This window comes from Spea bombifrons, chromosome 13 (genome assembly GCF_027358695.1).
Source record: "Spea bombifrons isolate aSpeBom1 chromosome 13, aSpeBom1.2.pri, whole genome shotgun sequence".
Classification (NCBI taxonomy): domain Eukaryota; kingdom Metazoa; phylum Chordata; class Amphibia; order Anura; family Pelobatidae; genus Spea; species Spea bombifrons.
In genome coordinates, this window is record NC_071099.1 from 22,158,453 (window position 1) to 22,175,820 (window position 17,368).

The 17,368-nt window shown below is 41.0% G+C and overlaps 1 protein-coding gene across 1 annotated transcript in view; it reads right to left on the minus strand.

Annotated features, from left to right (window-relative positions):
* Positions 1 to 5,450: 5,450 nt before the first annotated feature.
* The window catches only part of LOC128471998 (heparan sulfate glucosamine 3-O-sulfotransferase 3A1-like), a 31,368-nt gene continuing 19,450 nt past the window's right edge, over positions 5,451 to 17,368 (minus strand). Inside the window, exon 2 of the mRNA XM_053453986.1 lies at positions 5,451 to 6,339. Within this exon, the coding sequence (XP_053309961.1) occupies positions 5,718 to 6,339 (622 nt within the window). The 3' untranslated portion in view covers positions 5,451 to 5,717. The remainder of the gene's footprint in view (positions 6,340 to 17,368) is intronic.

The following is a 17,368-nucleotide window of genomic DNA, read 5'->3' on the forward strand; positions in this document are numbered from 1 at the left end:
ACGCTGTTTGTTACGCTAGCAGGAAGTTTAAAAGGCTTTGAATTTACAAATAACTTTCAAGTATGTTCTTCACTGGTATTAAAATCTACAAGTAGGAACTAGAGTCGCAATGCGCTGCATTTCAATGTATACCCAATCAACTCCTGTGAGCAACTTGAGCACACGTTATAATCAGGTTTAAAGAGCTGAAATGTAATATGGAGCCCTGATACAACAGGCATTTCATTTAGCAAGAGAAAAGTGCCTTAGAAACGGCTCTGTGGCTTTCTCTCAGTCCCCAAATCAAGAGCTGAAGAGTCATTTAAACTTCATACTGTTTACAGAAACCGGCTTTGATGCAAGCACAGGAAATCGCCCCTGCTAATCGAGATCCTCAAACTGCCCCTGGGGAAAGAAGACTGCAGAGCGCGGACCCCCTTGTGTTTAGACTCGAGCCACTGTGCATTCTGTTTCAGTAATGTGACATTTCATGGGGGTCGTGAATGGGAACTTTCATCAGCTGACAATTCCCATTAAGGCCACGAGCCAGTGACGCTCGGGGCATCTGCAACCTCAGGAGCTCATCAAGTCTCGTAGAATTCCAGACCGTGACATGCGAAACCCTCACCATCGTGTATTGACTTGGAACAATTTGCCATTTGCTTTGATACAGCAACATTGGCAATACTATAAAGCTCAAGAATCGATGAGTTTCTGAGTTAGGGTGAGGCAAAAGAAACAACGCATTATGAACGGTCTAACCTTCTTCCAGGAGGACCTAGTTGTCCCTTCCTAATACATAGCCGATACAGCGGTGAGATGGCGCTCCTTCCTGCATTATACTGCTCCATCTCATACACACAGGATTAGTAGAATCTTATTTTTGAGAATGTTTCACACCCCGGGCTTTTAATCAGACCACACTGGCAAAGAACTTGTTTTGCTATCTGTGTGTTGTGAATGGCGTGCCGTGCCGACAGCTTGTCAAACAACTGAACATCAACTTGGCCTTGGCAGCTGTTTGGGATTTCATGTCCTATTAGATCCTTACAGGGAAGGACTTTGATCAATGGCTCAGATGCTGTCATTCCCAACATGTTTGTCCTGGCAAATTCTCCAGCCACGTTTTAGACCCATCATTCACAGTCAGATTTTTAAATAATTAAACACCATCCATTAAACAGCCATGGAATTGTACTGGATCTGGTGGTGTCCTTGTGGAATGCCTGTTTTATGGCCAAACAAGAGTCGCACATGAGCGAAGCGATCACAAGTGTTAGATGGCTGCACATGGAAGTGACATCGTGACTCCTGAGTATCCTACAGAAGTGCAGTTATCATTTTTAGGGGTTTTTAATGCTCGTCTCAAACGTGCCCGTGAATGTAACAGTGAATTGCCAAAAAATTAACCAAATATAGCAAAAAAGACCATCATCATCATCTTTTCTCCTTCACAAGAATCTCCGCTGGGTGGTCCAGGAGTGGACATTTTTAACCCTTGCAACCATTTTTAAACATCATGTGAGAGTTGTCCAGAAAATATAAAAATTGGATAACGTAAACGTTATTTTTTTTTTAATTGTAATTTTTGTACTTGTCAACACAAGTGTAAAAACATGTAAGGGGCCGTAACAATGCCCCCCAGTTCCCCGAGGTCTGCGTTGGATCCTGCTGCTACTAAACTACCCACTAGGGGGTGGAAGGCGACAGGTCTCCGGGGACTCCAAGGGTACCTGAGCTGAAGCTGCCCCCTCCTTCCCACCCCTGTGGATACACCGCTTGATACAAGGGAGTTAAAGTAAACACGATTCACATAGTTGTCGCCTGCCTTTAGGAATTTATAATCTAAAACAGAACAGCGTTTCAACCAAAAGGTAACGTCAGTGCTTTAGGACAATCTCTTATTGTAACAACAACAACAAAAAGCTCTAGTTTGAAAGAAATGTCTTAAAATAGAGATTGTTTTGTTATAAGCCAATTCTATTTTTTGATGGGCTAGATTGCATCGAATGTTATATTATTGTATCCAATAAATAAGATCTTTATAGCTTCACGTTCCGTCGGAGTCTTTGCATGCTTGGCACGCGGTCTGGATGTGCACGCTAGATGGATTTTATTTCCTGAATTTCAAACAACAGCAAATCCTCTATATTCCTCTATATTAACCATATGATCTGACGGCGGCTGAACGATTCAAGCAGGAAGAACTTAGCTGTTGATTTTTTTTCTCTAGTTTTCTAGACCCCAAGGCTACTGATTTTAGTTCTCAAAGCTCGTCAGTTGTTAACTTTGCGGCTGGGACAAAGCAGATTTCAATAAAGGCTCATAAGTTCCAAATCACGGTTTATTTATTCAAAGGGAACATGCATTGCTGCTCTGAACCATATGGAACGGAATTCACAGAATGATGCTGAACACGATACGTTGTAACAGACAAAAGAAAGATGGTTATTAGGACTGAAGGAATGTTAAAAAGATATTATTATATTGGCCCATTATGCAGTCATTACACATCAAAAGTAATGTTCTTCATAACTGCCCCTTTCCCTGAAAACAATAACCTGTTTTATGGCATAGAGAATTGAAGACATATTGAGTTTTTCTGTTTTTTTCCCCCTTATAGTTTCATTTAGTCTGCTGGTAGACTGATACACATCTCTGCCTCTCCACCGTGTCCATATGCAATGCATATGTTTGTCATAAATAAGTGAAGGCGGATTGCCAAGAAAAGAAATGCTGATCACAAGGAGATGATCACTTAGAGAGAACAAAGGGAAAAGACAAATAGAATTAGTTATTTTCTGGGGCATGCTAAAAAGAAGCACTTAACCCCTCACTGACTGTATGCTCACAGTCCTGACGGTATATTTCATACAGTCCATATAACAACATGTTTAGAGATAAAAAGCTCACTTGCTGAAAAAATGCTACATTTACATGTTTTGCCCACAAGGTAAATCTTATTCCAGCAAGTACAGTAGCATGATCTTATACATCATACTTTTGTCTGGCCTGTTGACAGTTTGTTAAAGTGAAATAAATCTGTTCATCTCCGTCAAGTGATAGGGTTTGGTTAATACATGATTTCAGTAATGTTACCTTTATCGTATAAATTCTTATACTCTTTTGTAGACCCGTCGTTAGATCCTGCGAGTGTCCGCAGGACTTATCTTTGAAAGGAAAGTTTCATGCTTTGCATTTCTATAGGATGAAGTCCATACTGGCAGAGCTCTGTGCCGTGCAACATTTCCAGCTTCACGTTTGTGGTGATGTTGTGCACATATTGGTTGGTGTTAGGTGGTGGATACATGGGACAGGTTTCCTGTGGTGGGTGCAGGGGTTGAAAGTGAGAGGCGTAACATTGAAACTAAAGGTTTTGGCTTTTAAGGCAGGCAAGGTTTGGACAGTTGGGTTTTTCATATCAGCAATTAAACCAAGAGTAGAAAAAGGATTCAACTTACTAATCAAGCGCAACTGACGAGGGTCTTGGGTTCCCATGAATTCACCAAGTGTTTCAATTCAATTAAAACTTTGAAGCCAGTTGGGCCAAGATGCGTTCTGCCTACCCCTATGGGAGTATTACCTTAGTATATACCCCCGTCTCTCATTCCATGTCGCTGTCCTGTATTTGTAGGAGGGAAGAAACTCAAATTTAAACTCTGCTGAGCTCAGGGGTTTGTAAAACGAGCCATGACATCACGGAGAATGTATATTGTCAGCAAGTTTAATTTGTTGAGAACGTTAGAACTTCAAGTCAAAACTCATTTAGTTTCTTGTGTCTTGCGTTTTCCCCCAAAGCAATTTATTTGTGTGCTGGACAATCGTTCCAAATTATTGTAGCAGCACCTTAATACCTGTGGGTTCTGCTGGTCGTATTTTATAGATTTGCTCAAAGTACCACTTTGCTAAAAGCCAAAAAAACAAAAGGCTTTCCTGTAATAAGACACCCGCAATTTTTACACATTAAAACAATTTACCAGCAAAGATGTGTTCAGCAGACTAATGGATCCTTATTACACCGCGTTCCGTGAGTAACAAGACAATTAAAGTGCTCTTTTGTTGCCTCGTATATGATGAATCTTCTTGTAAACTTCACTTTTGCTGATTTTTCTAAGCCCCTTGCTGTCGGCGGATTCATGGTCCACCATCTCTTCTGAGACCTGAGTGGACACCGCTGTGTCCGGCGTCAAGGCAATAAAGGCCGACTTAGATGATTTTTATCGACTTTAAAAACGAAGACAATATATCCTCATTTCTTAAGTGCCAGAATGAACAGTGAATTGGTGTGAAGCTAATTTAGCATTTAATCTTTATAACCATTGCTGGAACAACTCAAGAAGTCAAAACGGTTATCGCTAGAACAATATAAAACAAAAACCTCATGTGACCAATCCGGGTCTTTAAATATAGAGTTTATTTGATGCCACTTTAGAATGGGGTAGAAAAAAACTAATTTCCAAAACAATAATTAACTATGCTCGTTCAGTGAAGGTGTGGTATACATTCTGATACAGATACTTACTTTCTAGAATAGGTTGATACATTTTAAATCTCTTTTTCGTCATAAAACTTTCCTGCCTTAGACAAATTCCACAATGTTTCAAACCTGTAATGACATAAGAGGATGGCGAGTAACTAGGATTCAACCTTTATTCTGTTCAAATCCAAACTACCTACCTAAACTCTCCACTAGTGAATTCTAGAGTCTCCAGCGTTAGCCCAGTGGGCTTGCAATTAATTTAGGAATACATAAAAGCATTCTCTGCACTCGTACGTGACGATGGGTGGCCGTATTCTCTGTTGGCTAGAATGGCCATAATGCAATTACAAAAATGACATGACTATGTTGAGGTTGTCCAATATAATTTGCCAGAGGTCGGCAACTGGTCATTCTCATGGAATTTTGTTACCTTCCAAAAATAAGGCACTTTAGATGCAAATCTAAAATGAAATATAAAAAAATCAAATGACACTCACCTGTCATATATAAATATCCAAAAATTCTACTCCAGTATTTGTTTTATCCATCTTAGTGGAGGTATCACACTGTCTGAAATTCTACTGTAGACAACCAAACCATCTACAATGTGTGAACCTTCCAGTCTGTAAACAAAATGCTATAATTGTTCTACACAGAAAAAACAAAAACCAAGATAATTTCTGGGCTTTATGAATATTACATTTTAAAAAAATGATATTAAGAAGTTTTATTTTCTCTTCCAAAATTAGTTTTACTGAAAACTGGTCTTTTCAATACATTTTGTGATTTACATAGTGTCTCAAATTTCTTTTTGTTTTATCATAAAAAAAAATGTAATTGCTAAATCGGTTTTAAAAACCCCATTTTACCACAAACTGACCATCATTGATTTTTATATGTAAGATTTGTAAACCAAGCATTTGTAATTTGCCTCTAACTTCAATATTTCACCATTTAATGTTATTACAGGAAATATTTTTATTAGTCTGAGTACTGATAAAATATACCAAATTTTATTTGCTGCAATAATTTTAGATTTAAGGCATACAAACATCAATTAGCATTTCCCATTCCCACTTGGTTTTGGAAACAAATAAAATAACCAATTATATAACAAGAAAAAAAATAAGATGATTGTGATATTGTTGAAATACATCTGTACTTGGGAAGACAATATTTTCCAGAAGGTGCTAAATGCCCCCTCCCCAAATCTGTGTATGTAAAGAAAAATATATAGGCATATATTATATTTATTCTCCTAATAATCCCAGCCAAAATCATGTCCGGTCATCTGGTAGAACTTCATATTGAAGGGTCTGTAGAATTCTCGTAATCTTTTGACCACTTCGGGGTTGATGTTGGGGTGAGTCCTACCCTTCGTTTTGCCCAGACAGTGGGGCTTGCTGCTCCCCTCTGCCTTTTTTAAACACGGGAAGCCCTTTGTCTTGTTGAAATAAAAATGTTTGTCGGTAATAATCCTCTTGAGTCCTAGAAAGTCCTGGACGCGCCCAAGTTCCCCGGCCGGGTCCGTAATGAGTCTCTCCCCACTTACAAACAGCATCTGACCGATAGGGAAGTCGAGTAGCCAGTTCTCCAAGTGCTTGGCGTAAATCCCTATCTGGATGGCGCTCCACGTTGTGTCGATGAGACCCGTAGTCCTGTTTTTGAAAGTTAAAGCCTCGAACGTAGGGATGTCTGGCCGTTTAGACAACGTCTGGGTGTAGTCAGATATAACTCTGGTCACTGGATCTCTCACCACCACGATCAACTTGGCGTCCTTGGACATGGCGGAGATTCTGGCCGGAGCCTCCTTGGTGACAAAATAGCTGGGAGTCTTCTCCATCGTGACTTGACCGTCCAGAGTCCTCGGCATTAACTCTCTATGGAGAAAAAAAGAAAGAAGAATGTGTTCATAGAGTAAAAACAGTTTGTACATAAGGATCACTCGTCATTTTCGCAGTAGATCTGTGTTTCATTATCGGCTCGTGTAGTAAATGGAAATGTTTTATTTCAGCATCTGCTTTTGGTAATTTTCTAATATCTGGATACAATTTCTAAGTAGTTGTTATTTTTGACCTTCTGAAGACCAACCACAATTTTTAGGGTTATGATTGTGATAAAACGACATGATATTTTTGTGATTTATAAATAAAAGATGCCATTAATAATGATGTGGCTTTACTGGAACATCAGTATAAATCTCAAGTACATCAAACTAGGAAATGTTTGTCTTATTTATAAATAAATCTCCATTTAAATCAAATGAACTAAACACTGGAACGGGACGTTACACGGAGCAGAGGATGTGAACATTGCGGCTTCAGTATTTTATGATTCTTTTACTGAGTTAACTACGTGACTAATTTTAGAACACGTGTACAGAGGTGAACCTCGATGATGATGTGGAGATCCTCACACGAGACGAAATAACAATTTTACAAAAGGACCTGTGGCCTATGTAATTGTTGTGGACATTTTGTATGTTTTTCCTTGTGTAAACGCACATTAAGGACTTGGGACATAATAACCAAACTTGGGGTGGGTTTCAATTTCATCATTAGGTGTTGGGAGTCCTAATGAAGCACATGCCCCTTGGACTCAGCGTTTGACCTCTAACTGGGACCCTGCCGATGCAGTGCATTTAATCTGCTGCATGCGTCCCATAAAGCTTGGAATAACCAAAGTTCATGTCAAGTTCATAATGAGCCTCGTTCTGTAGAAAACCTTCCGTCTTCTCGACTTGGCCAAGATCAACAGGACTCTGAGCTGCTTGTGGAATAGCAAAGTCCCCTTGTTCCATCAGCCAAACTCATTATGAATGAAGCAAGGTGTGGATGACAGGGAGTGAATGGGTATTTTTGCTTTTTTGGGCCACCATAGTTTTTTTTACAAACCGCTTCATGAATGGCCAATGCTCATGGCCTTCCATCCAGGTCTTTGGACTTGTAACCTGGTGGGATGTTTCAGTGTTAATACTAATTGCCTCAGAAGCTAAAACACACGCTTTAAGTAGACTCTTTTTTTTGTTTTACAATTTTGGATTTTACAATGACCCCAAAAATATACAGCCATTAAAACTGGCAGCTCCCCCTTTGTACCAACACGTACGTATTTACCTTGTCAACTCTTCCGAGATTCTCTGGAAAATGTCGCTATGGAATAAAATGCTAGTTTCTTTATAGATTTATATATTTTTACAAATGATCCACAGTTTTACACCATGGAATGTTTTTTAAAATCACGGAACATGTTCTATTAAGCCACAGAAAGCTATTTGCTGCGTGAAAGGGAGAATGACTAATTCTGTAATGACACTAATGAAACACAGCGGGACACACTGTGAAATTATTTTATTCAACCTCCAAGTTTGCATAAAAAAATACGAGCCGAGCCAGCTGGAAGCCTGTGAGAGGCAGCATTATGGCAATGTTTTCATCTGGTTACTGACGTGGCTTTTACAGATTAGGCTGAAACTTGAAATTCAAAAACTGCGGGAATACTGGGTTAATTATTCATGTTCAAACGCAATCTACAACCAGGAAAATGACTGTTTAGTTTTCAATAAAATAGAACACTGGAGACTACTTTAAGATGTTCTAATGGATCCAAAACATGATAAAACACTGAAGAATGTATTTTCATAGCGATACAGTGAACTGAGGCAGTGCTTCCATAGGCATAGAGTCTACAGAGCCCCTCGCTCTGGGTATACATTACCCACCCCTAGGGGAAAAGCCACAGGAAACGTAAATGTTTAAGTTTGGTGCATTAAAAGGGGCTGGTAGCTTGACCTACCTGGGAATGAATGTAAGCTCTTTGGACCACACAGACAGTGCCAGATTAAGAGGGGCCTCTAGGCATAGGCACATTGGGGGCACCCGTGCTAGCATGTAAGCATCCTACCATAACATGTAAGCAAGAGTACCCATTGTACAACCCTGCAGAATATGATGGTGCTATATAAAATATTTTTATTATAAGAGGGGAGTGTATCCCTTGGGTGATAATCTATAATCTGACACTAACCGCATGTTTTATTTTAGTGTGATTGCAGTCTATCGGTACTCGTGCAATTGTAGTCTATCGTTATTTGTGCGATTACAATGCATTGGTACTCGTGCAATTGCAGTCTATCGGTACTCGTGCGATTACAGTGCATTGGTACTCGTGCGATTGCAGTCTGTCGATACTCGTGCGATTGCAGTCTGTCGATACTCGTGCGATTGCAGTCTATCGGTACTCAGCCGATTGCAGTCTGTCGGTACTCGTGCGATTGCAGTGTATCATTACTCGTACGATTGCAGTATATGGTTATTTGTGCGATTACAATGCATTGGTACTCGTGCGATTGCAGTCTATCGGTACTCGTGCGATTGCAGTCTGTCGGTACTCGTGCGATTGCAGTCTGTCGGTACTCGTGCGATTTCAGTCTGTCGGTACTCGTGCGATTGCAGTCTGTCGGTACTCGTGCGATTGCAGTCTGTCGGTACTCGTGCGATTGCAGTCTGTCGGTACTCGTGCGATTGCAGTGTATCAGACGGTTGTGTAATGTTAGATTCTGTAACACAAAGAGGGAACAATTTGGTCCCGGGTTCAGAGATGTTGTGACCAGGCAATTTCCGACTCTGCTCGCGTTTGTTTAACACAGAGAGACATGAAGAAGTTATGTAGTTGTGCAATTTGTGAGGCTGATGGCTGCAGTAATTGTATGTGATTCGAGCTGGTGAGGTAATACTCTCATACACTTCAAGGCACGAGGAAACCCGAATTATCAGAGACCCAAACCTCCTCCCGCTCAGATCACAAAACACGCCATTAGCACTTCATATAATGAAAGAAAACTGGAGTTGACATCCAGAGCCCAGGGCACCTCAGATAATTAGCTCGATTTGCTAATGCTACGAATCGGTAATTTATCTTGAAACATTTGGCTCTCTCGGGAACTTGGTGAAATATTACAGGCTGTTACTCTGTATCAGCGACTCGTACAGTAAGATCAGCCTGATTTGGGCCGCCAGGGATAAGGAGCACAGGGGGGAAGAAATAAGATACATCGCGTCGGGTACAGGAGGTCAATTGGATTTGTCCAAAACAATTCTGCGGAGGAATTTGTGGAAAGGGTGAAATTATTTTAATTACCTTCATCATTCTGCATACTATAGATGCTGAAGTTTAAAATGAAAAAAGCATGTAGCAAATATGTCCTACTTAAATGAGAAACCGAGATCTATAAGGACATTTCAACCCACCACTAAAAAATACATTCTACCCCTCCGTGCATGGGCAAACAGTACTAGTGTAAGACATGGGCTAATGTTAAGCAGAGCCCTGTTCAAAAGAGCTGACACTCTAACAGACCCTTGGCTACTTTGCATAAATCTTTGTGGTCATGATCCTGAACCAGCATCGTAATTTTGAGGGCACTTAGATCATAATCTGGAACTATGAGTAACCTGCAGGAATAGTCTATATAGGAAACCGATGAGAAGATATTTGTGTGGTTTCGGACGCTGCTTAATCTACGCCGCTAGGCAGCACCCCCTGGAGGTCTTACAACTCTGAAAAAGTTATTCTAATTGCATTTAAAAATCCAGGTTTGAGTCCTAGTAGCTGTGACATAAAGCACATATAACCATGCTCTATGGAAGCGCACAAAGTAAAAACTAAATACAAGTAAAGGTTTCTAGACATGTTCTGTAACTTAAGGCGCTGTCTGACCTTTTTTTCTCACAGCCTCACAAATCTCCCATCACTTTAGTCTGACATAATCCATTGTTAAATCAATTGTCTAATTGTAAAATTGCTCCGGCTAATTGGAAGCTGTAATGGGCTCATGTCTTCATGTGTGCCGGGCTGTGAGAACAGATGGGATGTTAAAGGCGTTAGCAGAACTCTGAGTCTATCCGTCAATTACAGCTTGTGACACTTTTAGGGACGGTACAGCTTGTGACACTTTTAGGGACGGTGCGGCTCGGTGCCAACTCTTGATATTAACTGATGCATGGTAGGAAGAGAGTCACCTATTCTGGGACTGGAACGCCCACAATCCTCAGACCAAACCTGAAGGACTGGGCCATACATCTATGTAATTTCTAGTAATAGTTTCAATTGAATACAAAGTCCAAAGTTCTGCTTCAGAAACCTTTTCCTCCCGATTCTACCTGCTATTTGTCATACTGGCATTATCCTGACCACCACCATCTATAACCTTACAAGTATTTGCTGGTCCATAGACCACATGTGATGTATATAACACCTAGCACAGGTTGGTAAATACTGAAGGCCATAAGCATCAGCCAATCACTGGATCTGTGGGGTCACCATTCCATTTTAGAACGATAGCCTTTGGTGTCAGATTCTTGAACATATAGATAGAAAAGGAAGAGACGAGGGAAGTCTGTGTTGTCCTCGACCTCTACGTTGGGTGTGTTCCTTGTAATACTGATTTATATTTGGATGACATTGTGTGTCTGAGGCTGTTCCTCACTTCCTGTATACACAGCCCTTGGCCTGTTTATGTTATGGCCGAATGTGTACAGATATACAGATGTTCTCTCGGATGCCCGCCATGTGTTAGTCTCTATACATATGTTGGATGAGGCCTTAATCATTTAAGTTCTGTTCTCACTGAGCCGTCTCCAGTAAATTCTTGGGAGATGATACCGATAAAGTGTTTTTCAGCACCGTATTGTTCCAAGTCTCTGATTAACCTGGAATCTCGAGACAAAGTATCACACATTTCAAGTATTTGATTTCCACATCCAGCTTGGTACGTAAATGAGCCGCTAGGATATTCACCAGAATAAATCAAGCCAGGAAAAGAATAAAAAGGGCTCCTGTCCGAAAGTTTATGTAAATATCTCCTGTATGTAAATTAGCTTAGAAGTGAGCATCCTGGGAGTTGTGGTCTACAGCAGCTGGAGTGCCAGTCTCTGCTATGTAAATATTCCGATCACCTCCATCATCTTCACACTACTAACACGGAGCCTAATAAATGATTTAATCACATTTTACATTGAATTCTGCTACTTCCCCCTTCTCTGCTCCAGCTGCGGAATGACTGGAGGTTAAAAATGATTTCTTTTTAATATAGAATTATCGGTCCTTTGCATATGGAAGCTCAGCTGATAACGCAAATGTGTTTTACAGAACCCAGACAGATGAAGTATATGTCAGTAAAAGGGAAAGGGGAACGTGGGGAATCTGCAAGCTGAAATGTTATTATTTTGATTTATATAGGCTCGTTTTCTGACATTGCTGGGTAATGTAACATTTCCCTTGTGCGCTATCGCTGGTTATTTCAGAATGTGAGCAGCCTGTGTATCAAGGCATCCGGCCAAATGAACGTTAGAATTGTGTGCGCTTTAAAAAAGAATAAAGAAACAGATATGGGATGCCACAAAATTTCACATACAATGTTTCAGGATGTTAGAACCGATAGATAGATATTGCTAGGAAATTGATTTTCAAATGGAAGCTTTGTGGTCATTTTAAAAACTCTAGAATTCTGTGACTTTCAGCCGTTGCCAGAATCTAAATGTCTCCACATCCTCCAGGCCACCGTCCAGCACGGTGTGACATGCTACCGGTGGCAGAACGATAATGTACGTGAACCAATAAAGATAGTTTCATTGGTGGCCCAGAATCGTGTCGCTAATGAGCTGCTTCATGTCACCAGGCTCCGATCTCTGTGACACATGTGGCTACAGTTATCTAAAATAAAATGCAGCTCGTCTTTTTGAGAGCACCCTCTATGGCTTGATCCTTGCTATGTTCCTTCAGTGGGTTTTCTACCTGTACAGTTTCTTTTGTCTGGATAGAAGTGCTCAACGTGTGTTAATATTTGGAGTTGTCTGCGTGTCCATTGTGTTTTTGGGCTGGCATATAGTTAGGTACATTTGGCCCAGATATCCCCACGGGCTGGACGTTCATAGCCTTCCTCTGTGAACAGGCTTTCTGGATGTCTGAGGAACGGATGAATCCTCTCTAGAAGAGAAGAGGGCAGTTGGGGCTCCCAAGAAGTTTGTAATAAGGACAGAAAATGCGAAGACTACAAAACGGATGACTTCTTGTAAAATGAATATTTTAGAAAATCGCTCTAAATTTCACAGTAACAGCCTCGCTGCTATCCAGACATCATAGAAAACCTTTCAGCTTATTGACTAGTCACAGCGCAGATATTACTGAGAGAATATTATGTTTCTAATTCTTTCCACCTCACAGTCTTAAAAGGAAAGATCCTCATCTAATAAAAATAATCTGCCGGTAACATTGCTGGTGGAACTTCAGCATTGGAGTCATTTCGTGGGACTGAGGTATTCAATTATTTTAGAAATTTTAAACAGAACAGACACCACTCCTGTGGAATCGGAAGATCTGTGGGGTCACCATGTATTTGGGGGAATTCATTTTCCCTTAGATTTGGGGGCAGAAAAAAGAAATCATACAGAAGATTGGTTAGGATGGAATATTTTCTCTGGGATTTATGTGGCATCAGACGCCACTGCTTTGGGAGAGGGATAAAAATCGAACGTTAAATGACAAACTGAGGGGCGAAGCAGGGTGTGAAACACAGCAGGGGGTCACTTTTTTGAGTTGTGGAATATATTGAGCAAACTCGGGGCATCAGCGTACCTTCTGTGCGATTCTGATACGGATTGGCTATTTTATTTTTTAATTTTGTTACAATGTTGGATCAGAATGTAAAAACAAGAACTTATATCCCAATAGACAGAAAAGACCTTGGGGAATTTTTTGTTTTTATGTATTTTTTTTTTACCAAAGGTAAAAAAATAACTTCAGGCTTCCTTTCCTGCAGAACATTTAGCAGTGGTTGCCAAAATGTAGCTGGTAGAGACGCAAGGTTCATAGCCCAAAACAGTAGATTGCGGAAACCACATTATTTGCTTCTTATTATTTGTTTTAAATGTCTCCTGGCCCCCAGGTCAGTGTATCCGGAATCCAAATAAGATCCACGTGATTTAAAGGAGTATTTTTGGCCGTTCCTACTGATGATTTGTTAGCCGGTTGGGGTAGTCTTGTTAAGGCCACCTCTCTGCATGGTTTCCAAAATTCTTAGTGGGTGGGAATCGCCCTGAATAGATGCATTTACTGTTGCCCGTAAGGGAACTTCAAAAGCCCCCGATACCGAGTTCCAGCTCGGGACTGTTATGAGATGGATTTGCATGTAAGAATTGGCAGGCTTGTCATGGAGACTTCTCTCTTTGCAGCCTTTTACTAGCTGAGCAGCAAAATACAAAAGGGGCTCTATTTACGAGTCCACAGCGATAAACCCCAAGCATTAGCAAGAGGCAGATTAAACTTCACCGCACCGGGACTGTGTTTTAGGCACAGCACTGGAGTTAGATTACCTTCTGATAATCTACTAACTGATTTAAAAGAAATTAATTATTTGACCCCGCAGCCTTGGAGAGGGGGAGCCTTAACAGGGCTAATAGATTTCGATCTAACAAAATATTTGGGCTCATTATGGTTTTTAAAAATACCATCAGGTTCAGTAAACTAAGAGGCACAATTGGACATACGGGTTCACTATACATAAAGAAAGCCCTCAGCTGATGTGGGAGCATAGAAATTTAAGAAGCTGTTTGTTCTCCTGGGCAACTGACCCTATGAGTTGCTCTCTCGTTGAGTAACATTGGCCTAGAATTAAAGAGACAGTATAACGTCCTAATAACCCTCGCCAAAAAACATTTACCGTAGGAGTACTTTTATTAGACCTGAAACAACGAATCGATAAAATCGATAATAATCGATAACGGGAATCGTTGTCGACGATTTCCGTTATCGATTAATCGAGTGATGGATTCGTCGTTGGAGCGCTCGGCTCCTTTCACTTACCTCCGCCAGCGTTCCCCCGTTTCTGCTGCAGAGCTCTGTAGTGTCCGTCTGCTTGAAGTTACGTAATGACGGATGTGACGCGCGTGAACGATGAAGATTTGAATAAAGTTTTGCGGTTGAACGTTGCGGTAGCGGAGGTACAGAGAGAGAGAGAGAGAGAGAGAGAGAGAGAGAGAGAGAGAGAGAGAGAGAGAGAGAGAGAGAGAGAGAGAGAGAGAGATTGCCGGGTGGGAAACTGATGGGGCAGAGTGTGGGTGGGTGCAGGGCATTTCATTAAATTATTAAATATTGTTTTTTTTAATCCGATTAATCGATTAATCGAAAAAATAATCGGCTGATTAATCGATTATTAAAATAATCGTTAGTTGCAGCCCTAACTTTTATATGTGTTTGTTTTCTCCTCTGTGGTCTGACAATTCTCACCACCGATTGGCTCCTTGAAGTGGCCCCAAAAAAGTATTCTTAAGGAGGACACCACATAAATGTAAGTGGACCACTCAACTCTCATATGCATTAAAGTACAAATGATGGCTGGAGTGTCCCTAAATTCAGACCAGGAGGGAAGTAAGAGTGGGACAAAATGACATTCGTGAAAACGCCCCCGGGGTCTGCTTTTTCCAATAAGGAATAGGTCACCAGCTCTAAAAATGATGATTAATGCACAGAACCGCTAGGAAGTCTAGTGCCTTCGATATTGCAGGTTGCAGGATCAGGCTGCATTTCATAAGACCTGTAATATTTATGTAACCTATTAAAATGAAAGCCCGCGGTTTCTTATCTACAGATTTGTCCTCCCTACGAAACATCTCATCGGGGACCCCCTATCCTACGCTAAATCAGTAATTGTTCTCCATAGGCCTTGCTGCCCTTAAGATAAGCAAGGTTCGCCAAAAGCATTTAGTAATGTTTTTTAATAAAAACGTGTAAGAACCTAAATCGTCGATAGGAACGTGTTCTATATTTCATATAAATAATGTAGAAAGATTAGGCTTCTTCTGTTATATCTCTACCCTGGGAGGACTACGAACGGTGCAGAACGTCTAGAACAACATAATGAAGCCAGATATTTAATGCGGGTAATTGAGCCGTTGTGAAGTCTTCAGCCGATGAGTTCTCTGTGACCTTAAATTACTGAAACAATTTGTTTCAATGTTCTGCCGCTGTTTAAATCTCTGAGATATGTTTAATTAGTTTTGCGATTCCCCCTCCCTGCTCTGTTTTCTTTTTTTACGTGCTGGAGATTTGCAGATAAGCCGGTAAGTGAAGTTTTATAGAGCTTTGATTTGAAAATATTTGAAATGCTTTCAAGGATGTACAGAGTGATCCAAATGTTGCATTTACAGTTCTGCGCCGGTTAAAGTGCTTTCAGCGGCATCGCCCTAAAATACTTCTTTTATATCTTTGCTTATCAGTGTCTCCACCCATTATGCCCCCCCCAAATAAAATGTACTGATACTTAATCCATGACAGCCTCTCTATCACGCACATGCCTAGGGGCCCCCCAGATTGCTGCACTGCCTACAACTGCTTTAAGAATATAATGCAGAGTCTTGGTCTTTTCTCCTTTCTACAAACCAGAGGTTAAGAATTAGCCGATTGCCGGAAAAAGTGATGCCCAGCTTGCCTTTTTGGAAATATCTGGTGTTTCAGTCCCCTTCCCCCCACCTCCCTTTGCTCTGAAAATGATAATCACACGTTGGACGTGTATAAAAATGGCTCCTATTACATTGTTTGATCGTGGGTCTGAAATGTTGGAACGTACGGCTCATTGGTCGCAGCTTGAAGCTAATGTTAATGTCCTTTATTGGAAGAAAACATGTCATGTATCAGTTTTGTTGCAGAGAGACGGATACCGGCCGACCGCTCACCTGTTTACCTATATATTCTCCATGGCCGACCTCAGGCAGGTCCTGCAGGTGAAGCGGACCCCTCTTAATGCTAGCAACGTTTTCATCTCACGACAACTAAGCTCTGAGTGAATACAGACCATTCCCTCTTCTAGGCACAGACGGAAATGCACTGTGTTCATCAGACATGTGCCTTGTTTAGCAATTTTTATGGAGAAAAGTTGGCAGGTGTAAAATCTACCCCTGCCCCTCCATGTCTATACACATCCTATTCCGACCATAAACCCATTCATTCATATTGTTTCACTGCTGCAGACGTATTAATACATTTTCCTTGCTTTATTGTTAATAATAGAACCAGACATTGTCAGCACCTCTTACTTCATAGATCCGGATCTTGGTTTTGACAGTCCGCACTGCTATTTATGGCCACAGCTCCAGCCTTGTACCGTGAAACCCAATTAATTAGTCTTATTTCATTAAGTGGGCGCCTCTCCTGTAACACATTAGCGCCTGTCTCATTCCAGAATCACTCTTCGTCTTGAAGCAGAGACCTCGCTAAAAAAGGGCAGGTTCAGTACCCCTGCCCTCACGCTGTGGTAATTCACGCAAACTCAGCACATCCGTACACTCATCAGTAAGTACCCGAGAAGCCTTTAATAAATGAGACTTAATTAAAACATCAGCATTAAGACAGCTCTGACAGTGACCCGTACGGAATGCCAGCCAACTGGGCAGGGAAGTTCTCTCCCTCTTTACGGGTGGGAGGAAAACTCAGTAACTTTACCATGGGGAAATAACTTAACGGGGTGGACTGATCCTTCAGATGAAGATGGCTGCTTCCGTGGGATTTAGTAACCAGTGTCGCCAGCTACAAACCACCAGAAGCTTCTGAATCAAAAGTTGATACTTTGAAGGTTACACTTTCCAATCACTTTTTTCATGGAATTCCATAAGGATGTATCAAGCCACAGATGGCATGGAAGGGGTTACCAAACTGGTTGTCAACAGAATAGGAGACGCCATGTTCAGACGACTTCCAGAATGGAGGCAAAATGGAAAAAAAAGTACAAAAAAAGAGGAGTCATTAACGGGAATTGTGTCTGAGCATGTCAGGGATACTGTCAGTTCCTAAGTGCTATCGACAAGTAGAAGATCTTCCAATGCCATTAGCTAAGCCTCTCATTGATTTCAGTCTTTT